This window comes from Nyctibius grandis, chromosome 7 (genome assembly GCF_013368605.1).
Source record: "Nyctibius grandis isolate bNycGra1 chromosome 7, bNycGra1.pri, whole genome shotgun sequence".
NCBI classification, from domain to species: Eukaryota; Metazoa; Chordata; class Aves; order Nyctibiiformes; family Nyctibiidae; genus Nyctibius; species Nyctibius grandis.
Genome location: NC_090664.1, coordinates 13,589,524 through 13,616,372, shown reverse-complemented (window position 1 = coordinate 13,616,372; position 26,849 = coordinate 13,589,524). Strand labels below are relative to the sequence as shown.

The window sequence follows — 26,849 nt, the reverse complement described above, 5'->3', positions numbered from 1 at the left end:
AGGATGCAGTTACTTCAACTTAAACATGAGATCAATGATTTAATGTTTTTTTTAATGCTTAACATTCTACCAGAACACACTTATTGAGGACAAGTATCATGGATGAGAGTTTCCAGAATATTTCTTTCTTCCCCTCACTATATTCACCTAAAAGACATTTATTGGTTTTAAACTGAAAGAGGGTAGATTTAGATTAGATATTAGGAAGAAATTCTTTCCTGTGAGGGTGGTGAGACACTGGAACAGGTTGCCCAGAGAAGTTGTGGCTGCCCCCTCCCTGGCAGTGTTCAAGGCCAGGTTGGATGGGGCTTTGAGCAACCTGGTCTAGAGGAAAGGTGTCCCTGCCCGTGACAGGGGGGTTGGAACTAGATGATCTTTAAGGTCCCTTCCAACCCAAACCATTCTATGATTCTATGATTTGAAAACAGTTCAGTACCTCAAACTATCGTCGAGATGACTAAGAACCGTTAAGCTATATAACAACTGTATTTGCAGACATGCAATATATACAGATTTCTATCCCTCTAAAATAGCAATTTAGCGTCACTCCTGCATGAAATTTCATAGAATCATAGACATCATTTATCAGACATGAATGTGTTCAAAAACACTCTGAGAAACAGCTATTAATCTGTTCTGCAAGTTAATGCTAAAAGAGTTCCTTAAAACAAAGAAATTAAACTTTCTTCTATGCACAGAAATATTTCCCCAGAATACAAAAATTCAGATTCAAAAACTGTTAAAGAACAGAGGAAGCTGACAGCTTAATAGGTAATGTATTAGGTATCAGCAATTCTGACAGATAGAAAGTTAAAATTTTCAGAACTGATATTTCAAGAAGTTCAGCTAACCCTGTGGCCTTTTTACTGCAGAATCCATTTGGCTCTTTGAACTTTTAAAGAGATGACAATTTAAAAATTAAGTCAATGTGGCAACCACACTTCATTTATTCATATGTTTTGGTCTCAAAAATAAGATCAAACAAGCTTTAATTATATCAAAACAGAACTGTCCAATATTTAAATATATTTATATATAGAAATGGTAAATATAAGAACAGCTTGGTGTCTGCTACTAACCAGAAGGAAAGTGCAAAGATAAATGTATACTGTGCATTTAGCACTTTTAAAAGCATCTTACAAAGGGATGCAGGTACTAGAATTCCACTTAAATCACACATAACGTATTTTAACTATTTTTGTGGATACTGACCTAGAATCCCATTGCAAAGCCTAATTTTCAATGAATTTGCAATTGCAAAGCCTAATTTTCAATGAATTTGCAATTGAAAACCAAGGATTCCACGTGCTTCAAAGTTTATCCTATAATGCCTTCTAACGTGTAATATAAACCTTGAATGTGATAGCCTATCTAAATCTACAGCAAAGTAGATCTGCAAACCAAGAATTTATAGTCAGATTTGCAGGCTGCTGACAAATGTGAAATAATTATTTTCCAAAAAGTTAACTGACTGCAAATGCCTCCATCTCCCATAAACAGCAGGATTGCTTGCTACAACAAATGTTTCACAGAGGAGATTTTTCAAGTGTTTTTCCACAGATTTTTGGATAGGCTTACATATGCAGGACACATTACACATTCATTAATGCCATATTACAATAAACACTATACTGTACATATGGTAATTCAGATGGTTGCCACCTGAATGTCACTTTGTGGAATAATCTGCTCTGGAAGATCAAAGAGAGAAGTGCTTTACCTTGAGATAACACCTTTTTTTCAGGTGTGTAAGACTGACTATGAGGCTCCAGCAGAAACCACAAGAAAAAGTGTTAGCTAGCTAGCTATCCAGGCAAGGTGAAAGGTGAAAGTGTGATTTGTGCATAGTGTGTATAATATTATCATCATTACACCAGAGAACATATGAAAAGAAATATGTGTGCTGTTCTCTTTCTGTGACTGGTTTCCTTTCCCATCTCTTCAATAGCCAAGTAAGTGACAAGGTATTATGCTACACAATCTGTCATTATGAAGGACCACTCTTCCCTCTTGTGGAAAATCGTGTAAGTACACCAACAGGCATAACCGGGTATAAGAGAGGCAGTTAGTATTTAATTTCATTTGGGAACTTTCATGCATTCATGAATTGTTCTTTTGCATAAAGAATAAAAGGATATATATACTTTCTAATACAGCACACATACTCAAGACAGGATAATACAGGAGTTTATATCATAAGCACAACTATTATTTGAATGGCTGCAAAATGAGAACAAATGCTGTCTGATATGTTAGGGTTTTTCTGGGAAATTGCTATTTGTTTTTGAAGAGGTCACACAATGGCACCTCATTATTAAAAAAAAAATCCTTTAAAATGTCTTCTAGTAGAATTATTATTGTACTGCACTAAGTAAGAATGTATCTTCTAAAACTAAGAAAGAGATTTGAAGCTATCACCTGTGCAAACACAGAAATCTCCCCGTATGCAGCATGAAGATACTCCATATCTGGGATGAGACTTGGAAATTCATCTACCACCTCCTCAAGTCAACTAATTATTAAAAAGCTGTTTTTTACACCCAAGATAATTTAACTTTCATTTTCTGCACGACAATCTGAAGATGTAAATGTTTTCCCAACATAACAAAGAAAAAAATTACAATGATCTTACTAAATCAGTATACCTAGACTGGAAATTAGATTATGTAATTTGAAATAACAGATTTGAACAGGCTGCAAGAATATTTACGTGTTCAAATAACTGTCCCTCAGTAACCTAAAAATGAAACATGAAAGCCACACAATTTTCATACCTCTGTATGTCTTGCCTTTGGAGGAGGTCTCCATTTAACTGCTTTTCATCTTGAGCCTGGTCCTGCATAGAAGAGTGAGGGGAAGATAGAGAAGGAACAAACATATGATTTCAGATCTTCTACCTGAAAATACTGCAGTGAAACTACAAGTTTACTAATATTCAAATTCAGTAATAATATTATTATTTATTATTTTATATATATTTCTATATTTCCATTTATTTATTTATATTTTTATAAATAATATATATACATTTATATATTATTATAAAAAATTAAAAAAGTAAAGTAGTCTTCATTTGTGTTGGCTGCAGTGGTTTTCAAAATGGACATAAAGACTTCTACTAAGAATTTCCACTTAAAAATGCTTAAATTACCTACTTATACGAAAACATTGCGCAGCCACAACCATACTTTTTCTTTAAAAAAAAACAAAACAGCTGAGCTCTTGGAATTTGTGATTCTTTGAAAAGCAAAAATTGAGAAAGGTTTTTGACTTCCATTTAAAAAAAAGTAACCAGTCTTCTCTCGTTCTTTCCCTGCCCCAGTATATAAAGACCTTTAAATTCAAGAAAATTATTTCAGTATAGATTTACTTCCACAAGTTATGTTTATGATAGAACATAAATTATCCCTTGAGTCTGCCAGACTGCTTTAAATTGTGCATACAAGCAGCCTCACTGAAGTTGACAGAACTGTTCAACAAATCAAACACTGGGCTCGCTTCATTAGCCATGTTTCTGTTAGACTCTCACCTGTGATGAGTTCCCATTCGTATCCCTTCTCTTCATGTTCCCTTCCTACTACCGTTCCCTCTAGCCAAAGCTGTTACGAATTTAATACCTGTTACTGTGGCTTTATGATGACCTTTATACATTTCAAGCAACTGGCCAATATAATGTACACACTACATCAACTACAATGTAAAACCCAAATAATATCTAAAAATAGAAAGTATACTTGCCTAAGGTAGAGAACATCTGCAAATGCTAACTAATTAATTAAAAACAGTAATAATGAAAATACGAGCTGGGTTTGAAACAATGCTGACTTCTCATTGCCCATTGATCACATTTCTTTGTATTTCACCTGACAATTTCTCCCCCTCCTGAAGACTTTCCCACCACCACTCATCAGAGATTCAATTTCATAGTTAAAAAAAAAGTTGCACTGTATTACCCCACATTTGAAAACTTGTACCTTTTTATTTCCTATATTAAGCAGTTACCAGGATCATGAAATTATATTAAAATTATATTAAAAAAAAAAAGAAAAAAGTTGTTCCTTTTATTTGTTCTTTGCAACAAAAACTGCTGGCATAAGCATTATTTAAACAGTGTCACGTCTAGTATTCTTTACAACTGCTATTTTAGCCTGTTCTTTCTAGCAGCATTCATTCTCACAATACAATCTGCAATCTTCAATTATTTATATAGCTGTTACTCTCTTCTGCAGAGCTACCTGAAGACACCAGAATTGCATACAAGTTACAGTATGCCTTCAGAATTTACAAGTTATTGAAAATAACTAAAAGAATTCCAGACACAAGTGAAAACAACAACAACATTCCAGTAATGGAAGTTACCAAAACACCTCACATGCCTTCCAGGTAATGTGCTTTATCCCCACCTAGTGGGAAAACCACAGACTGAACCTGAGACAAGACAATCGATGCATGTAAGCCTGTCCGTGTAAACTAGGAGTGTGGCATGACAGCAGCAGATCTGTAGAGGCACATTCAGTGCTGAGAACCCAACACCCCAACTGTATATGCTCTGAGGGCAGCAGGGGAGAAGGACTTTACTTCAGCCTAGCTCTAGTCTGGTCCCTGAATGCCCAGGAGAGGTTGGGGTACATCTTAGTCTCATCCAGAAGGAATCCAGTTCCCATACACCTGACTGCTCCATAATGCAAGGCACAGCAGGCAGTGGTGATCAGGAGATTTGCTTCAAAAGTACATTTCTGTAGTAATGTAAATGTGCTGATAAGAAAAAGAGCCAAAGAAACATTTCCAAATTAAACCAAATCCTGTTTGAAGGCAGGATGATGGCCACGCAAGGATTCTATCTGCGAGTCTTAGATACTCTAAATATTGGCTCACTCAAATACTATGACTCAAGATTACATAATCATAATTATTAATGACCATAAGAAATCTAAAATAGTCTGCCTCTTCAATCACATTTAAATCTTTCAAATTTATTGTGTAACTTCCATATGACTGTAGATTCTTAGAGACTGCCACTGTACCTTTTATCATGTAAAGCAGTAAGCATGCACTAGACAATTTTTTTAAAACTTAATGCATTTTATTACTGTTAAGCTAGCTTAATTTCCTTTTTGAGATCCTAACCACATCTAGGTTACACAGTGAGTCCATCACAACAGACACTTGCCCCACATTAGAGGAGGTATAGCAAGATTCACAGAATCACAGAATGTTAGGGATTGGAAGGGACCTCGAAAGATCATCTAGTCCAATCCCCCCGCCGGAGCAGGATTACCTAGACCATATCACACAGGAACGCGTCCAGGCGGGTTTTGAATGTCTCCAGAGAAGGAGACTCCTCAGCCTCTCTGGGCAGCCTGTTCCAGTGTTCGGTCACCCTCACCGTAAAGAAGTTTTTCCTCATATTTATGTGGAACCTCCTGTGTTCCAGCTTGCACCCATTGCCCCTTGTCCTGTCAAGGGATGTCACTGAGAAGAGCCTGGCTCCATCCTCATGACACTTGCCCTTTACATATTTATAAACATTAATGAGGTCACCCCTCAGTCTCCTCTAAGCTAAAGAGACCCAGCTCCCTCAGCCTCTCCTCATAAGGGAGATGTTCCACCCCCTTAATCATCTTCGTGGCTCTGCGCTGGACTCTCTCTAGCAGTTCCCTGTCCTTCTTGAACTGAGGGGCCCAGAACTGGACACAATATTCCAGATGCGGCCTCACCAGGGCAGAGTAGAGGGGGAGGAGAACCTCTCTTGACCTGCTAACCACACCCCTTCTAATACACCCCAGGATGCCATTGGCCTTCTTGGCCACAAGGGCACACTGCTGGCTCATGGTCATCCTGCTGTCCACTAGGACCCCCAGGTCCCTTTCCCCTACGCTGCTCTCCAACAGGTCTGCCCCCAACTTGTACTGGTACATGGGGTTGTTCTTGCCCAGATGCAGGACTCTACACTTGCCCTTGTTATATTTCATTAAATTTCTCCCCGCCCAACTCTCCAGCCTGTCCAGGTCCCTCTGAATGGCTGCACAGCCTTCCAGTGTGTCAGCCACTCCTCCCAGTTTTGTGTCATCAGCGAACTTGCTGACAGTGCACTCTATTCCCTCATCCAAGTCATTAATGAATATAGCTGAATAGAATATATTATTCAATATATAATATTATATAATATTCTGGATACCTTGTTACAAAAATCCACTTCCCTGACAAGCTGCATGCAACTACCCTAAGGAAAAGTACTAGGACTCCTTAAACAAAGTTCGTGGTATCTTTTAACATAAGCATTCTATTGTTTTAAAAAACAAAACAAAACAAAACCCCAAAAGCAAAACCAAACCAGGTTTTGCCCAAACTTTCTAAAAAGTCCAGCCCAAGACAAATACCAGCATAGGACACTTCAATCTGATCAGCTGCTTATAAGAAATTGTAAAGATTTATTTTCTGTTGTGATATGGGCAACAGTTGGGAAATCTCACCTATGTAAGTGTCCTACTTCCAAGAAACACACCAGTCTATGAGAAAATTTAAGGTTAATTTTACTGGGACATTAATCTTCCACTTGATTATATATATTATATCTCTTTGTTGACCCTTTATTTTGCTTGAACAAGGGATTTAAAATAATGCTACAACACAGTCAAATCTATTAATACAAAAATTCCTTAAAAATAAAGGTACCTTCTGCTTGGATTTTTGCAACTCCTTTCTGAGACTGTTGCACTCTTGCTTGAGCTTTTCTAGATCCTGTTCCAGACTATACACTTTCAGGTCACTGCTCAGCTTCTCTATTTCCCAGCTGGATTGAGTACAATTCAAATTTTTCATTACTGTAAGAAAACAAGCAAGACAATCAGATTTCAGTCTCAGTTCAAGAAATGTAACTCAATACGTAAGGTTTCACCTCAACCAGCCCATGCCCTACAAAAAAAGTTATCCTGTACATTCTGAAGAAACTGCAGCTTATGTCAAGAGAGAAATAGTAACACTGATAAAGTTGTCGGCAGAGAAGTAGTCTGTTTTCTGAGTTTGAAGTATGGAGCCCTACTTTCCAAGATGCACTGGAATTTTTACATAAAGAAAAAGGAAGTAACAGCATAAAAAGGCACTGGAAATACAAATATCTGTTAATGGCAAGCACGCATGATATATACACCAACTTGCATACTTCTTACATTCTTTGAAAGCATGAGCCTTTTCCCCCTCAGATTTATATCCTTACATAATTTACCATGTTTCCCAAGTTTAAAGAAGTTCCAAACAGAACTATGAAAGATACAATCAAAACAAAAGGGTAAAGTCTAGAAGTTAGACAAGTCTTATTAGACAGAACAAATTCACCTGGTCACTAGTAAGAAGCAACTTAAGACGATTCTTGCATGAAATCACTAGTACTACGCTAGTTAGACAGCAAGAAGAGAAAAAACGTGACAGGAAGAAAACCCTGAAGTCTTCAACTGCATGGTACACTTGCTTCCAGATCCAACAATTTAAACAAGCTTAAGCTACACTGATTTCTCCTAAACAAGGTACTCAGAGCCCACTTATGAATAAAATTGATTACTAAATAAGGCTTGAAATCACCACATTTTCAGAGCTCTCTTTATAAACTCTGCACTTCTTACCTCCTTAAACCATGGTGTCCTCAACAATGATACTACTTCTACATATGGTTTGTTCTTCTAGGATTAAAAACTTTTGCAATTGAAGTAGTGCATTACATGCTTGAGGTCTGCTTGGAAAGTCATCCAGTTCAAGAACAGCAATACTTACAAGCACCCTTCAAATGACTGTATTTGTACAGGACCTGAAGTCCAGTCTGTATCTCTAACTTTACATACATGACATTTTCTTGTTCTCTTTTCTTATAACAGTACATTAATAAAGATTTTTTTTTTCCTTACATAGCGTTTTATTTTACATACCTATCAACTACACAGCACTCTTTACAACAGCAGTAACAGAAGCAGGATTTGAGCTTTTGGAATTTCCAGGGTACACTGTTTCTCCTTCCTCTTTCCACCAGGCTCTCCACAACCAGCATCTTTCTACCTTTCCTCATCTCCCAGGCCTTTAAGTAACTGTTGCCAACTGCAGCAATTACTATACAACATCCTCGTGTACCTGTCATATCCCAACAGTGAGATAAAGCAATATACTGGATCATCTGCAGGTACCAGAGGAAGTGGTATTGACTGGAACGTGTTTGATACTTGAACAAGTAAGCTCCTGCCCCACTCTGAGGAAAAGGTGGTGGGGTCCAGAGATGTACATGACCAGCCTATTAAACTGTCAGGTTGTGCACATTTCTCAAATTATTAAATAATCTACAGTGGAAGAACACAACAGCCTCAGATCTTTACCATGGAGCTCCTCGCCTATGATAATCACAGAATCACAGAATGTTAGGGATTGGAAGGGACCTCGAAAGTTCATCTAGTCCAATCCCTCTGCTGGAGCAGGATTGCCTAGACCATATCACACAGGAACGCGTCCAGGCGGGTTTTGAATGTCTCCAGAGAAGGAGACTCCTCAGCCTCTCTGGGCAGCCTGTTCCAGTGTTCGGTCACCCTCACCGTAAAGAAGTTTTTCCTCATATTTATGCGGAACCTCCTGTGTTCCAGCTTGCACCCATTGCCCCTTGTCCTGTCAAGGGATGTCACTGAGAAGAGCCTGGCTCCATCTTCATGACACTTGCCCTTTACATATTTATAAACATTAATGAGGTCACCCCTCAGTCTCCTCTAAGCTAAAGAGACCCAGCTCCCTCAGCCTCTCCTCATAAGGGAGATGTTCCACCCCCTTAATCATCTTCGTGGCTCTGCGCTGGACTCTCTCTAGCAGTTCCCTGTCCTTCTTGAACTGAGGGGCCCAGAACTGGACACAATATTCCAGATGCGGCCTCACCAGGGCAGAGTAGAGGGGGAGGAGAACCTCTCTTGACCTGCTAACCACACCCCTTCTAATACACCCCAGGATGCCATTGGCCTTCTTGGCCACAAGGGCACACTGCTGGCTCATGGTCATCCTGCTGTCCACCAGGACCCCCAGGTCCCTTTCCCCTACGCTGCTCTCCAACAGGTCTGTCCCCAACTTGTACTCATACATGGGGTTGTTCTTGCCCAGATGCAGGACTCTACACTTGCCCTTGTTATATTTCATTAAGTTTCTCCCCGCCCAACTCTCCAGCCTGTCCAGGTCCCTCTGAATGTCTGCGCAGCCTTCCAGTGTGTCAGCCACTCCTCCCAGTTTTGTGTCATCAGCAAACTTGCTGACAGTGCACTCTAATCCCTCATCCAAGTCATTAATGAATATATTGAATAGTACTGGTCCCAGTACTGACCCTTGAGGGACTCCGCTAGACACAGGCCTCCAACTGGACTCTGTCCCATTGACCACCACTCTCTGGCTTCTTTCCTTCAGCCAGTTCACAATCCACCTCACTACCCGATCATCCAGACCACACTTCCTCAGTTTAGCTGCAAGGATGCTGTGGGAGACCGTGTCGAACGCTTTACTGAAATCAAGATAGACCACATCCACAGCTTTACCATCATCTATCCATAATGGATAATAATCTAACATGCATGTCACCATTTACAAGAATGAACATACACACAAGCTCAAAGTATGTCTCTGCAGTATTCTCCTCCCTTACCTAGCCACTGTATAGGGTTAAACCTCTCTTCATGCCCTGAGATCATAATATAACCACTAAGACTAGTCAACATACATTAAGATGAAGTAACCAAATGCATACCTTGTTGAGTTTCCACTTCAGTTCTTAGTTGTAACAGCTCTACTTCTTTAGACTGCAACTGTTCATTCAAGGTTTTCAAGGATTCTGCACTTTCTTTCATCTATTTTCAGGGGGGAAAAAAAAAAACCAAACACAAAACCATTTGTGAAGCCTTTTTCTATCATGTCTGACAATTCAACATTTTTTTGAAAACAAAACAAAACAAGAGAAGTATTGCTTTGATTCTTTTTTTAGCATTAGCCTAGTCCAGTAATAAAACTGAGATACTTAAAATTGTTATTCCTATGTAAAGTATCGTCATGTGCTTTAAAAACCTACAGGAGTGATAAAAGAAACACCACAGATCTTCAGCAAATAAAATTCATTCTACAGTAAACATTTACAAACTACGCAGTACTTATAGAACATATATTTAAGTCATTACTTATAAAGGCATACCATTTTATCTAGTTTGCTTTTCAGATTATCTCGGTCAATGCAGGCCTCTCGATAGGCTTGGTATGCCTTATTTACTTGTTCACGTCCAACTGAACTGCATTCCTCTTCCAGTCGAGAGCCAAGCAGCTAAAAGTTTAACAGACATAAGAAATAAGTTTTGTATGTTATACTGAGAACTGCAAAATTTAAAAAGTGCAACAGTACAGCCTGCAACATTAAACTAACAGCATTTTTTTTTAGTTTAGAAAATCAATCAAATACATTGATACGGACCAGATTTTTTCTACAATAGGGCAACAAAGGCCATCTACAAATTCTGCAGTCTCTAACAATACTTAATACTCGCTAGTTTACTGCTATGAGCATTTAAAAACCATCCACAAGTCACGATTACTCACACTGACAATCCCAAGTCATGATTACTCACACTCACACTGACAATCCCTTAATCACAGTTTTAAGCATATAAAAACACAAGATACAGAAAATTCAGAGGAAACTGAACACAATTTTTTTAATGACTCATAATTTAAAGATTTTTTTCAGTGTATTTATGTGAGAAAAGCCAAAGCAGAATTATTTTACGAGTAACTATTAACTTCCAGGTCACCACTATCTAATTGCCTACTAGGGCAAAAGACAAGCAAGGGGGAGTAAGCACTACCAACTAGATTGTCAGAAGGAGGGGAGTTAAAATATATTCAGTATTTTTAATAAGACAGGAAGAAGAGAAGTCGTACATCAAATTACATCTGTTCACATAGAAAGTTCTCGTTTTGACCAAGTATTGCATTATCCCTTTCATTCTGTTTATCCTGCACACTTGCTTTAAATTACCGAGGCATTTAAACACATTCAGTGTACCTAATGTAGATATTTGCAACAGATTTATATATTTTCTTAAAAATTAAGAGCCACACAAAGAAAAAATTATAAAAATCAAAGAGGTGACAGTTATGTATCTACCTTCAATATCTCCTCTTTTAGGTGTTTGCTCGAAAGAAAGTATGGGAAAGCAAGCCATAAAGATAGGAAGCTTCTGCCCTTTGCTTTTTTTATTGACCCTCAAAGTACACGTACTACTCATTTTAAGTTTTGTCCTTTACATTTTCCTCCCCCAAATAAAGCCATTCAGATAGAACATAAAGCCTTACCAAACTTTCTAGAAGTTTCCATACACTTTGAAATTTAAAGCTCAAAAGAGGTAACTCCCCACATACTTTTTACCATACAGGTATACTAGCCATTAACTAAGACTGAAAGTCAGTTCTGTTACTTAACAGTCCATGCCTTCTCAACGCCCCTCTCTTGTAGAAACATTTTTATGGTATTCACATACTAAACCAAAGTTTTCTCTATGGAAAACAAAGTATCATCTCCAAGACAATTAAGCTGAATCAGGCCAAACCAAAAGACACAAGACTAAAAGGAATTGTCAAGGTCAAGTCCTGTTTATTGTGGTAACCATATAAAATGTTACACTCAGCATGGTTCAGAGAATATTCAGTCTAGAGCTCTATTCCTATCCCCGTCACCTTATAGAAAGAAAGTGCTGAGAAAGTTTTGCCTTTTGACAGAAAGCCAATCCTGTCAAACTAGTCACCAAGAACTCCTGAGTAAATGTTTCAGAATGGTACCAAGTGTGACTCAAGCTCTTCATTCCAATGCCACAAAATAATACATACTTTGTAAGCTTTTAAGAGTCAATAGCACGTACTTAGGACCAAGCCCTAACAAATGTCTCAGCTCTAACTGTATCTTTCCATCTTGTATTAATAAGAAAGCAATCTATCAAAGTCAAGACCTTCTGCAGTACAAAGACACTCACTACTGAACGATGGATAGATGTTTAACAATAGCATTCTTTACCCAGGGAGAAAAGCCTGTGTGATGTTCTATTTTTAGCTTTAATGAACTTCACTAGACTAAGGGCCATGAGAAACTGCATATAAAACAAATTCCTAGATTCCTTTAGATTTTAGAATTACTGCATCAAAAAATAGCAAGCCAACACCTCTATGGTAAGCATTGCAAATTTGTATTTCTTGTTTGAGACTGCTATTAGCTAGGCCTAGCCAGATATTCTTAAGAACTGATTTTCCTTATCATTTTGATAATACGCTGAGCCCATGAGATTCTTTTGATAGACAGTCCCTGGGTTCTGACAGTTTATAGACTTGGCACCTCATTATTCAACAATACTAAGTCACATACATGTGCCCAAGATAATGAACACCATGAAGCAGATGAAATACAGTAATGATCCAGTGCAACTACACGTCTTTCTGAATCAAAGCCAGTGTCATTGAAAGGCACTACTGCATTGCATAACATACGTGCCCAGTAAGGATCAAAAAACCCAGTATGATGTAACTAGACTACTAGAGGAACAAACTGTGTTTCACTTAAACAAATAAAACAATTTACCAGAACTTTTTAACTTGGAAATTATTTTAAGTACATATTTTAAATACTTAACCATCTGCTCCACCATCCAGCCAGGAGCAAAAAAGTAGCTGCTACCAGAAGCTGGTAAATCGACTTTTTTCTTACCTTCTCTTCCAGAATTCTCACTCTTTTTTTCAAGAAGGAGTTCTCCTTCTCTGTCTCCTTCAGTCGTTTCTTGATATCTTCATATGCAGTGACAAGTGCAAAGTGTGAGGCAACTGACTCATCTCCACTGTAAGATGAAACAGGAATCTCCCCGTCTCTCTTATGAGCATTGTCTGCTTTTTCATGGTTCAAAATACAGATGTCATCCTCTACCAACTCCTCCATGACAGCTGTTAAAAAGAGAGATAGGAGTGCAAAATTTTCAGAAAGACAAATTCATCAAGAGTCTTAAGTCTGAAAACCTTCCAAAATAATACTGCAGGGTGTTTCTAAGTGTGACAAGACTGAATAATCAGGAAATATCTTAATTTTGCAGAAAAATCTTGAAACACATTTTACACTGAAAATATGTTGGTTAGAAAAGAAGCATCTTTCACTGTCACTTGACAAAAATATCTGGAGTACACATCAGATTTATGAACCCCCAAATTCATTTTTATTAAGGCTTAACGCCATCCTAGAATTTGGCTGGTACCAAATATTTGAACTCCAAAGGAATATTGTATTAGAGTTTTTGCAAGTCAGCACTGAGCAGTAAGATATTATAGTTGCAAGAAATCGACTAACTGCTGTGGTTGCTGAGCACAAGTGCCATATTTCCTTCATTCTTGAATGCAAATATTTATACTTTTCCCAAACTTTAAAATGGAATCTTAAGGGACACTTGCATTAGTCCTTAAAGAGGCTGCACGAGTAGCTATTCTTTACTCAGTCACAGTAGAAAACATCCTGCTGAACAACAATTACAGTAATTCTTGACTGCAAATACGGTGAGAATGAAAACATACTCAACATGATCTGCCTCAACATGCATGGAGAAAACTGACAATAATCTGACCATAACAAAAGTATCACCCTAAAATACTAGGCAAATCCACTTGAATGACAAATGCAAAGCAACCATTGGATTGAGTTTTTGTTACAACACACGTCATTTAAGCACAGCAAAACGTGCAATAAGAAAATAGGACCTTTAAAAAACTCTACATACTTTCTCGAACTCCAGGTCTTAAAGGAAAAGCCCTAACAGCATTTTCCTTAATGTTACTAGATATCAGGAACACATTCAGGGGCTTAATTTAAAAACAAACAAAACCCCACAAAACCCCAAACCCAACCAACCAACCAAAGACACAGCTCATTCTTGTTTAGTTATGAAGATCAAGATTTCTTGCATTTATATGCAATACTAACAAATGCTATACAGTATCTGATAACATTTCTCCCCTCCCTTAAACAAACTACTGATGCTACTTCTACCAAAGGCAGATTTTTATTTTCATTTCTTCCCCTTGAACAAATCCTTACATTCCTGATGATTAGCTAATGAACCAACAGAAATGCTGGAATGAAAGAAATGAACATAATGAAGACAGTTTGTATCGTAGGAAAAAGGTATTTCAACAGAAAACTGACCTGATCAGAGAACTTCCACAGGAAAGCCAAGCATCATTGGGGTAAAAACCTACAGCCACAATCGCTGCCCCTACTGTGAATTTGCTATTTAGATTCAAACTAGACTTCCATTTGTTTTGCGATACTAAGAGGTAAAGGGATCAACTCCCCTGGCACTTATCTATGTGGTCAAATTTCTCTCACCATGCTCGCAACGGAAAAGCTACGTGGACTGCAGCGTTCTGAAGAGCTGTAGTACAGCCATAGCTGCACAATCGTGCTGTTATCACATTTGTCTCAATTTGCTCCAAGCCAGTTAGACAACATAAGAAACTGTGACAGCTTGTTTATACTAAATAGACAGCAATGGAGTTGCAAAACAGTGAAAAAAGACAAGAAAACTACAAGCCAAAACTGAAGTCCTTTTAATGGTTATCTTCAGGAGGCGAACAGCTGCCTTGCATGCTGTTTGACGTATTCTAAGAAAACAGGTAGCCTAAGCTTCCCTTGCCTGGTGCTCTGCCTCATACTTAAGTAGAAAGAGCCTTGCAAAAAAGGTCTGCTGCCTTTCATTGCAAGAATAATATCACTCCATGCACAAGGTGACCTTGACTGAAAGCACTACATCATTCAAACTGCACTAACTGACTGAAGGAGTTGCTCGTTTTGCCTTCTAAGATGAGCATAACATACTAGCTTTTCCTCCCCCATTTTACCAAGGGTCCCTGCAAGTCTTCTCACCCACCTCATCGAATTCCAAGAGCTTGCCTTCTCAAGGCAACACAACTCATTTTCTCTAAACACTACATTCAAATGTCATTAAAGAAGTGTCACAGCTTATCATTACCTCTTAAAGAATGCAGCAGATTGTGTGACCTTGTACATAAAATACATCTTTATCCCCACACTTCCCTATAGCTCCTAAACTTGAGCATCATACATTACCTATTCCTTGCACACATCAGTTCCACCAGGAGATGGCAATAAGGGAGAACAGGAGACATCAGAAAATGAAACTGTATTTATTCTGTATTTTGCTAACTAAAACTTACTGCCTTATGAGCTTCCAAAAGAGCAAGACTTTCCAAATAAGACTCAGCATACACAAATATTATTTTATAAATTCAGGCACACACTTATCTGCACCTACTAAGAAGACTAGCTACACTAACACTTTTTAACTTGAAAGATCTCATTTAGTTTACAGGATTATTCAGCTCTGGTTTTCTGATGCTGCTCTCTAAGCCAGCACTGGATGCTATTTAGAAGACAAGCACATAATTCCACATAATTCAAAGGGGCTTGTAATACACATTTTTCTAAATTTCTACACACAAGATAACTGTTTCAGAAAGATCTGATATACACATTTTTGACTAATCTTATTGCAACTAAGTGACGACAAACTGCCCACAAAAGTCCACTTCTTTTTGGCACCCAAATAAGACACCTTTCTCTCAGCTCATCACTTTAAAGAACAAAACTGATGATGTAACACTTTGGAGGGGAAAGTGGCAACACACCTTACACAGGCTTAAATGGGATATTCAGAAGGAATAGCGCAATTTTTAAACTTTTTGCTTAAATTATTAAAAATAAATAAAATTATCATGAATGTACTTCTCTGTACTGGAAGCTCAAAAGCCTATGAAGAAGGGAAAATCACCACAATATTCACATTGTATATACTTTATTTTTATCTTTCATTATCTCTATTAACATAAAGTATTAATAATATTCACACACTGTATTACACTGCCACGACCACAAAAAAGTGCAGTCGTTTCAGCTTTACAAAGAACACAATTCAAATCACCATTGTCATCATGCCCAACAACATGGGAACAAAACCGAGACTTCAGACAGACATCACTTCCAAATAAATGGACAGGTTTACATAAACTGAAATTTAAATGCCACTGAACACCAATTTACTTAGAATTTTAAAGCATCACATGAAGGAAATATAATAATAAAATATTTACATTACTCTAAGTTTAGCATTAAATGACTTCAAAAAGCCATTGCGTAGACAGTCAGAAAACAAAAAGCTGTTAGTATTTTGAGGTTTTCCCCTACCTCTTAAAGGACATTTTTGCTTTTGGAAAGGAACACTACTCTTGAAACTGAAAGCAACTTTTCTTCACAAAATAAACAAGCCACTACGACTTCTAAGAGGTTTCATTATGCTATTGACAGCCAATCTGAAGGGAAAAGTCTTTACATATTTTATTCTAAATAGCTCCCCATTTTCTCCCATAATAGTTATTCTACAAAACCACATAGTTAAATTTAAAAAGAAAACCTGCAAAAATTGTAAGGAACTTATAGAAGAGGAAAAAAAAAAATGAAGAAAAAATGCATTTATCAAATCTCAGGTATGAATAGATAAAAACAATTTTAACAGTTAACTCTATTAGTAAACATTGGTCTGTTGCCTGTGCTTACTGAATATTCCTTCTATTGCATATTTCAAAAAGTTTCAAATCTCACAGTCTACAGAACTACATAATAGACATTTCCTAAGAAAAAAAACATATTATGACCTCTGTATTGGAAAGGTGCTTGATGACTCATAAGTAAGTTATAATATATGCACCACTAACTGCAGTATAGGTCAGAGGAGCATGAGGAAAAATTCACATTAGAAAAATGAGAGCAGCATTGCTAAACATATCTAAATAAATCAACACAACCTAAAAATGAAAACAAAAACCCCCGAATATCTCTATGCTGCAAAAAACTTTCTGAAGTATTTCCAAAGAAAAAAACAAATGCAAAGTTACTTCTCCAGTACCTGCTAAGCCCTTATTAAAAGGCCAATAAAAGATATAAGCTCATACAAGAATAAAACCTGGCTGTTAAACAGTGTAAGGTCAGCAGTTCTATAAAGGTCATGGTGAAATGCACCGTTCACCCAGCTCTTTGTTGTGCTGTCAGGAAAAAGAAAAAAAAAGAGGAAGCATGGTCACAAACAGTTCTTTCTCCATAAGAACTCTCACATGATATTAAAGTAAGACAAAAACCCTTACAAGACAAAACCTTACAAAATGGGGCTATATCGGTAAGAAATCCCCGACTACAGCTGTAGCCTTTAATTTTACTCTCTAAGGACAGGAATCAAAATGTAGTTTCTGCGGTATTATATTACATTATTTAAAAAATATGAACTGTAAGCAACAATCAAAGGAGTGCTTTCTGACACAATACATGTATTATATTATTCCACAAGTTCTGACTCCTCAAATCTGACAGTCCCAGAAGGGCGTGCAGGATGGTTTACTGAGTCCAACCACAGACCTCTGCCCGTGTTTTATTCTGTTTGTCTTCTCCAATTCAAAGCTACACTTGTATGCACTGCTGCAAATGCTCCAGAGCTGTCACTCTGAAGCACCTGAGTGAATTTTGATCTCTCTGGAGTTGCAATTCATTAGATATTCTGTACTAGAGTAACCAGTGAAAGATTTCCCACTGAAATATTTAAAGTAATATCCAGACAAGTTAATGTCTATGAATACAACTGATTTCCATCTTGGCCTACTTAAAGCAAGCTTTACAATCCCACTTACCACACATCCCATCCCAAGAAAGGTCTCCCTAATACTTCTGCCTGTGACAAAGAAACATGTTACATTTATTTTTTTTTAGAATGATCTGCACATGAAACAGCCTATTTAAAACGACCTTAATCTTTACTTCCAAAAATAAATATATTAAATGAATAGTATTAGTGTTTGTATTAAATAATTAATGGTTAAAAAAAAACCCCGAATACACTGTTGACAGGACATAGTATTAAGTTCTAGCAAGAGTAATTATGTCCACTGTTTATAAGCATACGAGTTTGAAGAGATGGCACCACTTAAGTTTTCTTTCACATACTGTAGAAAAGAATGGTTTCCAGGAACCACTTCTGTTGTTCACTGATGCTTAATGTAGGTTATAGAACAGCTTTGATTTAATATATTAAATATCTTGAGAATAAGAATGTTTTCCCATTTCTTACTAATGGTTGGCAGAAATATAGCTTTTCTCTTCACAGAGCTTTACAAATATTAGTCATTAACACCATGGGAGGTGGTTAAATATAAAACACATTTTACATACCAGGAACACAGGACGCAGAGGCTCTAATAGCAAACAGACCACTGCACAGATTTCTGTAGTTTGAAATGCTAATCTTATTCTTGGATCAGGAAGAGAGATAGTAAAAGCATGATCACATTAAATTTTTCCCAGTATCGAGCAGTTGCCCCTTTTGCCCCATTTTTTGATTTGAAAGAGAATAGAATGGTTTTCAAAATATTTCCAAATGTCAAATGCAAATAATTTCAAGGTGGTATTTTCCTGATTTTTTTCAAGGCTACTGAGAATCTGAACTATTTTACTTTGTTTACCTTCCAGACTTGAGGGGTTTGACTTCATAATGATAGTACAAACAGTCTCCAGCTGTTAAGAGTATAATTTTTGTACTGGTTTACCTTGCCTTACATAGAAGGATGTATATATGCATGTAGACATAAAAATAAAACATTAAATTCAATAAATGCTTTTGATCCACAGGAATCCCGAATGAGTCTGTTGCAGCCCTCACCTTAATTTCAGAAAAGTTGGACTGCTTTTTTTTCTTTTTTAAAATACACTCCAGCACAGCAACCAGAAACACAGAATTCCCGCAGTCAGCCTCAAAAACTCTACACGATATATGGAGTATATGACACATGATACTAAAACAAGCAGACTTCCAGTCTCTTTAAGCAACTATCATTTTGCATCTCTCCCTAAGAAATCTTAGGTTCTCTTTGATTCCAGCCCTGAACAGTCTGTCCTACAGAGAGACACAGGTTTTTTTACAGATACTGTTCCATTTTTAGAGAAAAAAAATCTGCATACACACATCTCGGCAGCTGCTAGGTTTGGCCGCTGCTGATCCTTCCGTATGGACAAAGTCCACAGCCCCAAAGCGCTCCCTACGAGCCCACGCGTACAAGGGCACAGCCCTGCAGCCTCAGCATACTTGGTGCTCTTTCAGAACACGTCAGCACATCAGCTACATCAGACCTCCGAATCGCTTTCATTTTGCTGCCTCCAGGAAACGGAAAGTTACTGTCTCTAAGCTCACAAACAAGATCACTGTAGTTCATCTGTTGGAGCATCTGGGTAAGCCAGAGAAGCCAAGCAAAATCTTGGTACAACAGGTAATTTTTTCAATCATCTCAAGCTTTCTACAATAAATAATTTACTCTCACAAGAACTAGAAAAGTACTAAAAAGCCTGTTTTATGACAACGGTGCTTGGTAAATTTTACTTTCTCTGAACAGTTTCATACTCCAGTATCTTTCTCACCAATTTGCAAACCCTATGCATCCTCAACATAATGTATTCAATTTGCCTTTCTGTGGATGCTGTCACAACCACCACTTCCCCTGACAACCATCAGAAAAGGAGACAGAAAAAAAAAAGTTGGAGTCAATTAAATACTATCCCCTCAGCATCATATAATCCTGTTTATTAAACTATTAAATTTAATCTTCAAGCTAACTAGAAGCAATACTGCCAAAGAAACACAAGCAGGAAGATGGCTTCTGGCTGTTAAACCTTTCTAGCATCAAATATAAGTTTATTCAAAGGTTACTGAAAAACCCGTATGTCCTCATGCTAACACTGAATCTTACTTTAATAGACACTTTTTTGGTGTTCATTCCGTCCCATTTCAAAATGTTCATGAAGAACAACTATTTACAAAAGCTAAAATGGTTTGTTCTGGGTTTTCTTAAATCATCTTTTGTAAAATAACCAGTAGGTCCTACCTCCCAGTCTAAGTTCCCTCCCACTCAATTCAACTGTCAAACTAATTCATATTCAATAAGTTCACAAGTTCAGTGATAAGGTATTGTGAAAGCCTTGCATAATTACATTAACTTTTAATTCAACTGGAAACAGCCTCACCTGTTGCAGCTATTAAAAGATAAATTAAACTGAGTCACACTGATGGCCCTTGCTCCTGCAATTCACTAACGTATCTTCTGGAGGATTTCAAGCCACGACTGGAGAAGGTGCTAGATAATCTCATCTAGGCTCCCTTTTCCACAAAAGGTTGGACCAGATGATCTTTTCAGGTCTTTTCCAATCTGGGCTGTTCTACAATTCTATGATTCTGTATTCAGGTTTACAGCTCATTATTTCAGACAAACCTGGTCATCTGAACACACGTTCCTGCTAGCAGCTTGTAAGTGGATGACTTTGAATGTCCAAGTTACTTATGCTTCACTTCCCTTTTCAAACTTAATTTCTTCTTCCCAAATGTGTCGTCAAATTTTAGTAGCATCTACTATTTTACATACTAAGAACTCCACATAAAATTATTATATAACCATATAAATAATAATTAATGCAATTATAGCATAAACATATAACAAAAACGTAAGATTGACAACAAAGTGATTGTGGATAAATCACATACGTATGGAGTCTCTGAAAGTCCCCCTCAGCAGAACCCACCATTGACTTCGACCAAGCTAGTTACTAGCCTGACTCTTGTATTAATCCTGTCATCGCCATTTGAACAAACTGGATCTCATTGCCACTGTAATTGTTTTATTGAATATGGACTCTCTGTCTAGACTTCCTCTGTTTAGAAAATACTCATGAAAGAATGAAAACATATATCAAAAGGTAAATCCACACTGCATTTTATCCCCGTTACTTCTACCTTCTTGCTTATTTTCTTTAAAATCTATTCTAAAGAAATCAGATATCAATAGTATGGGCAGTAACAGGTCTGCACTTCTCCCAGGGTAGTTTTCACTTTCCTAAGTAGACACCCCTCATGTAACATTTTCCAGTCATAATGCACAATCCCCAATTCAATGCTACTGTTGATATCATAAGAACAAATGTTACTGGATTTGCAGCTTCGTGTACAGTTTTTCCAATATTGTGAGATGAAGTTATTCTATTTCTCCACCCTGAGTATACAAAATACAGTTTGCTCATGTATTTGACCTGATAATGTCACACTTTCTCCACCTTTTAACTATCACATAGAAAACAGACATACTGAAAACCAGATCAGAATATTTGCTGAAATTTAGGCAATCTTAAAATTATCTCTTAATTTATTACCTATTTTTGCAGCACAAAGATGTCACTTCATCCCCTTTGCTCTTTTAAAGAACTTTTTACTATTTAATTTTCATTGTAAAACATAACCTAGCTTGTATCCTGGCAATGGTCACTTTGTACTTCTCTGAACTGTAAACCGTAGCACACAAGAACTGGGGGAAAAAAAATAGTTTTAGAAAAAAATGTGGGTTTTGGGGGGGAGAAGGTAGCTAAAACCCTCATATAAACTAATCTAGACTTCACTCAACCAGGGTTTTCTGCCTTCTGACTTCACTCAGAGTTGTTGCCTCAAAAATTGTGCTTAGAATTTGGGGTAATAGTCTCCCACTTGTTATAGTGCAACCATCTCATCAACACTTCTATCACAAGTTCTTTTATAAAATACCAATTATTCAAAGAACAAAATATAGTAGTAATCTTAGATTTGTTTTGGTTTCTACGATAAAAATTCCAGGATACAAGTGCTAACAGATAACCAGTATTATTAGCAGTAGTAGCATTTGATCACACACAGATATCCAGGAAATTAAATGCTTCCCATGGTCCACAATAACACTTCTCAGAAAACGCTGTCTCAGAAGAGCACCTGACCTTTGGAGCCCAGAGTAGACTTGACTGTTATGACAATAATCCTCCCCTCACTCTGCTTTTCCCAGAGCTGGCTTCCAATATGCTGATTTTACTGTATACACATAGTATAAGACAGCAGGGGAATTAAGGGATTCCTCAAGAAATGCAAAAGCTCCTAAAACCACTCACTGAAACAGTTTACAGCCCAACCCACTCTCACTTCTAAGTTGCTGGCGGACAGATTTATTTCAGGAGATCAGGGTAACTTCCCTACCAGGGGAAACATCAGGATTTAAAGCTGTCATTTCTTAAAAGTTGAAAGCATCACTAGCAAATAAGACTATCTCAACACTCATCTGTACTGCCTTCTTCCAAACCAACACGGCCTGAAACACCTGTATTCCAGTCTGTTCCAGTATTTCATCATGTTTTCACATCTCGTGCCAATAATCCTACTTTGTTCGTTCCCTTTGCCAGATTCCCCTGTACTAATGCACAAACTGCTGCTCTAAGAACTCACCCAGTTTTTTAGCTTAATTAGGTGCAGCTTTTTGGCTATTTTATTGCCTACCTAAAACCCACTCCCGACTCGTTAGCAGTACCTTTAAACTCACCGTCCCTCAACAACGATAACGCTCTTTACCCAGTTACACGTCACCTGTAAAACCAAAAGCAGGCAGGGACATCACACAAGGCTCTGCCAACCTGTTCCTTCTAGGAGAAGGAGTGTATTTTAAGAAGAGAAACTGAAGTTCAGCGAATGGTTTGGGTTGGAGGGGACCTTAACGATCATCTAGTTCCAACCCCCCTGCCACGGGCAGGGACACCTTCCAATAGACCAGGTTGCTCACAGCCCCAGCCAACCTGGCCTTAAACACCGCCAGGGAGGGGGCAGCCACAACTTCTCTGGGCAACCTGTTCCAGTGTCTCACCACCCTCACAGGAAAGAATTTCTTCCTAATATCCAGTATGAATATCCTAATATGAGCCCCTCCCCCGCTCTAGCACCAACCTCTCTGGGGCTCAGTCAGGCCAGGCAGGTCAGTAACGGGCGATCACCTCGGCGGAGAGGCAGCGCCGGCCGTCGCGGCCTCTGCTCGGGCCCCCTCGGGCTCCCATCGCTGCCGGCCCGGCCACGGCACCAGCCTCCGCTACACCGGGAAACTCCCGGGGAGCCAGCCCCGCCCCCCCGCCTGTCGAGGAAGTCAACTGGCACATCACGTGACTCCGCCCCTCCAACGGGCGCTCGCCGCTCCCGGAAGGAGAGAGGCGTCCCCGCCTCCTGACCGCGGGAGGGCGGGCGGACTACAAATCCCGGCATGCATCGGGCGGGCCGCTAGCGGAGCCGGCTCCGCCCGGCGGGGGTGGCTGGGAGGCAGCGGTGTGAAGAACTTCCCCCTCCAGAGTTTGGTCCAAATAAGACCGTAATAAAGCAACAAAGATCAGTGCCCTTTGCCGGGACGCTGCCCCCAGCCAGCCAGCAGGTACGGCGGGAAGGTGCTTCCCAGCAGGCGGAGCGCACAGCTCCCTCCGAGCGCTCCCGGACAGAATGGCTGCCACACCCCCCACCCATTTTACGTTCTTCAAACTATTTTCAGCCTCTTGAGAAGTTCACACCTGTGCACAGCTGACGAGCTGGCGAGCCACAGCGTCGCATTTTACATTCCTACTCCTTTTATTGCAGCAGGCACAAATAAGCGCAAAGGCAGAGGTGAAAGGCAGTAGACAGTCTGTTGCTGCACTGGGGTGATGACAAGATCACCGTACGTAACCTCATCTGGCGAAAACACAGCTTTTTTCCCCTCAGCCAAGTTGCTCCATAGGAGCACCTCTCCTATGAAGAGAGGCTGAGAGAGTTGGGGCTCTTCAGCCTGGAGAAGAGAAGGCTCCGGGGAGACCTTACAGCAGCCTTCCAGTACCTGAAGGGGGCCTACAGGAAAGTGGGAGAGGGGCTTTTTACAGGGACAAGTAGTGACAGGACGAGGGGGAATGGTTTTAAACTGAAAGAGGGTAGATTTAGATTGGATATTAGGAAGAAATTCTTTCCTGTGAGGGTGGTGAGACACTGGAACAGGTTGCCCAGAGAAGTTGTGGCTGCCCCCTCCCTGGTGGTGTTTAAGGCCAGGTTGGCTGGGGCTGTGAGTGGAAAGGTGTCCCTGCCTGTGGCAGGGGGGTTGGAACTAGATGATCTTTAAGGTCCCTTCCAACCCAAACCATTCTATGATTCTAAGTTCAAAGCGAAGCAAGAATAAATCTAAATCACAGTTCAGGACCTCTGTTTTAGGGATAAAAACAAGCTGATTCAAGAAGTCTAATGTAGACCTGAAGGGGAGAGCAGCTGTAGTGTTCAAGACTCAATTTAAAACCTAACAGGAGTTTCCTTTCTGGCTAAAAGACCGAAGCACTTTGCTTTTATGTTACAAGAGTCCCAAAGGGCCTTTTGCAACTGCGTCACAAAGTCAGCTGGAGCAAGGGAAATGTATTGGGATGGCAAATTGATCTACATATGGAAGAATGTTGCAATATTGTGTACTCCTTAAATACCTAAAGACCACATGGAAACAGGACCTCACAATCTGCTGTGGGTGGGGAACTGTTACTGGAACAAGAACTTCATTTGAAAAAAAAACCCAAACGAACCAAACCAAACCCACAAGATCTCCCTTAATCATGTTCATAGACCTCAAAACAACTTTTCAAAGTTTTCAGCAAACTACCATTATTCAGATTTTCACCAGAAGTTTAGGTTAGATATAAACTCTGCTTTTTTTACGAGCCAAAGTAGTACAGTGTTCTGTTTCCAGCTGTATTTTAAATCCTTCATACAAAAAGCATTATCCTTCTTTTAAGGTCCAAAAATACCATTTCCAAGTTAACATCTCTTCGTGAAAATTAATACGGCATGGATACAAATGTGTTTATTTGTCATTAAGTTACAGAACAGAGGTTTTATTATGTAAATTAGCATTGATTTGAAATAGTGCTATTATGAAATCCAGAAGAAAAGCATATAAGGATTTGGGCCATCAATCAAATATGTCCACTGTTTTTGTGAATAGCATTAATAGATTATCACATTTATTTTTATCCATGTATTTCATTTGTAGTCTTTTTCCCATTAAAAATTACAGCTGGGATCATACATGCAGAGCAATTAAAAAAAAAAAAAAGAAAAAATTAAAAAGACTATTCCCAAGCAATGGCCAATATTGTAAAACCTTGTGGTATGCATCTAAAACCAGCTTAAAGACAGTAATATTAGAATTAATGTCAGAATTTACTCACATAGTAGTCTTTTTTTTTTTTTTTAATCATAAATATTTAAGTGGCCAACAGTTCATGGTTCATACCTTTTCTGAAAAAACAGATACTTTAATTTCTGGAGAGAAAAAAACTAATTTATTATCATCTCATTATACTGAAAGTAGTAGAATAGGGTATGGATTAAAAAAGCTAATTGTAAAGTGTACAAATATATATAGTTCAGCTGCACGTGGGCATACAATGTTTTCACTGAACAACTGCGAAATTAAAAAAAAAAAAAAGAAAAAAGATGATGAAATGTACCATTAGATTGACAGATTTTTCTTAAAACACCATTATGTTGCTACACAGCTCTTTGTAAGGTGTCCAGCCTAGGTCTTGAAGCATTATTATCTACCTAGCAAGACAATTCTCAGTACTTCAGTTTGACATCCTAATTCCAGCACATGTTAAGCACATACAGTGAAATATACTGCCAGGCACAAGCATAAGCCTGCAGAACCAGAATCCTGGACTTTTAAAACAAAACAAGAAAACCTCACCAAAACCAAATCCCAAATCTTTTCAAACTCTTGCAAATAATTCAACACAACAAACAGCCACAGGGATGTGGGCTGGAACATCCAGTGTCAAAAGGTGTATCTTTAACTGAGACTAGTAACTTTTTAGTACTAACTACATTCCAGTTTGATGACCCACCAGAGAGGTATGTCCCTTAAAGAAACTGATTCCATAGCTTGTTTTTCAGATTTACAGAAACACTGTGTGTTTTACTACAGACGAGAAAAGTTAAAAATTCTATCATGGAAAAAACACTGATCAGCAATTAAATATAGTTGTTTAGTATAAGCTATATTAAACCAAACCTCAACAGATTTTAATCTAGAAAATTGTAAATAGAAGATATAAGATTCAGAAATGTTAAGGCCCTAGACTAGAATTAAATAATTCTGATGCATTAGAAATATGTGCCTGGAACAGCTTACTCCCTGTACTCTCTTGAATTCTCTTGACTATTCCTATGTGTGATTTAAATAATGTATAATTAGAATGATACAAAAATGTTATTGTATATAATTAGAATAAAATGAACTTGATATAAAAATCAGCATGCTATAAAACATATTAAGTTAGATTCACTTTGGCAGATGCAAAAGCTGTTTCAAACACTCCCATCTATTCATTCAGATTAGCTTAGCCTCCAGAATAAATGTGAGTAATCACAGGTATTACTCTCTCCTCATACAGTGCAAATCCTTGCGAATACAAAAATAAGTCATAGTCGCCCTCCTCAGATTCTTTCCTGTACGTGACATCATACAGGAGGAGCACAAAGATCATAAAACATGTTCTGCCCAAAGGTAATGCCTTAGCAGTCTTTACACTCTCTTTGTAACCCTTCTGTACCAGTCAAGGTAGGACACAAAGCTGCACTACAGTAAAAACCTGGAAGTACTGAATGCTAATATATGCAATTAAAATCCTTGCCCTGTATTTCTCTAGATCATTGACAAAGCACAAGTAACATTTAAATACAAAGGGCATTTGCTGAGTTTTAGTTATAGTTTAACCCTTCTGTATTATATTAAGCATAAATTCTACAAGTCACTCATTTATTTTCCAAGATATATTACTCAAACTGAAATACCAAATACAGTTTTCAAAGTTACAGCATACTTTTTCTTCAAAC

The 26,849-nt window shown here is 38.2% G+C and overlaps 1 protein-coding gene across 4 annotated transcripts in view; it reads right to left on the bottom strand.

The window, feature by feature from the left end:
• AZI2 (5-azacytidine induced 2) overlaps positions 1–23,074 on the bottom strand; it is a 28,990-nt gene extending 5,916 nt beyond the window's left edge. The window contains exons 1-9 of one of the 4 annotated variants that reach the window (XM_068405490.1): positions 22,908–23,074; positions 22,498–22,553; positions 17,770–17,810; positions 16,998–17,133; positions 12,746–12,975; positions 10,193–10,318; positions 9,755–9,854; positions 6,676–6,824; positions 2,775–2,836 (exon numbers count right to left, since the gene is read on the bottom strand). In XM_068405490.1, coding sequence (XP_068261591.1) covers positions 2,775–2,836; positions 6,676–6,824; positions 9,755–9,854; positions 10,193–10,318; positions 12,746–12,970 — 662 coding nt within the window. In that variant the 5' untranslated portion in view covers positions 12,971–12,975; positions 16,998–17,133; positions 17,770–17,810; positions 22,498–22,553; positions 22,908–23,074. The remainder of the gene's footprint in view (positions 1–2,774; positions 2,837–6,675; positions 6,825–9,754; positions 9,855–10,192; positions 10,319–12,745; positions 12,976–16,997; positions 17,134–17,769; positions 17,811–22,497; positions 22,554–22,907) is intronic. The other 3 variants (XM_068405491.1, XM_068405488.1, XM_068405487.1) reach the window with 3 other exon arrangements.
• Positions 23,075–26,849: the final 3,775 nt, after the last annotated feature.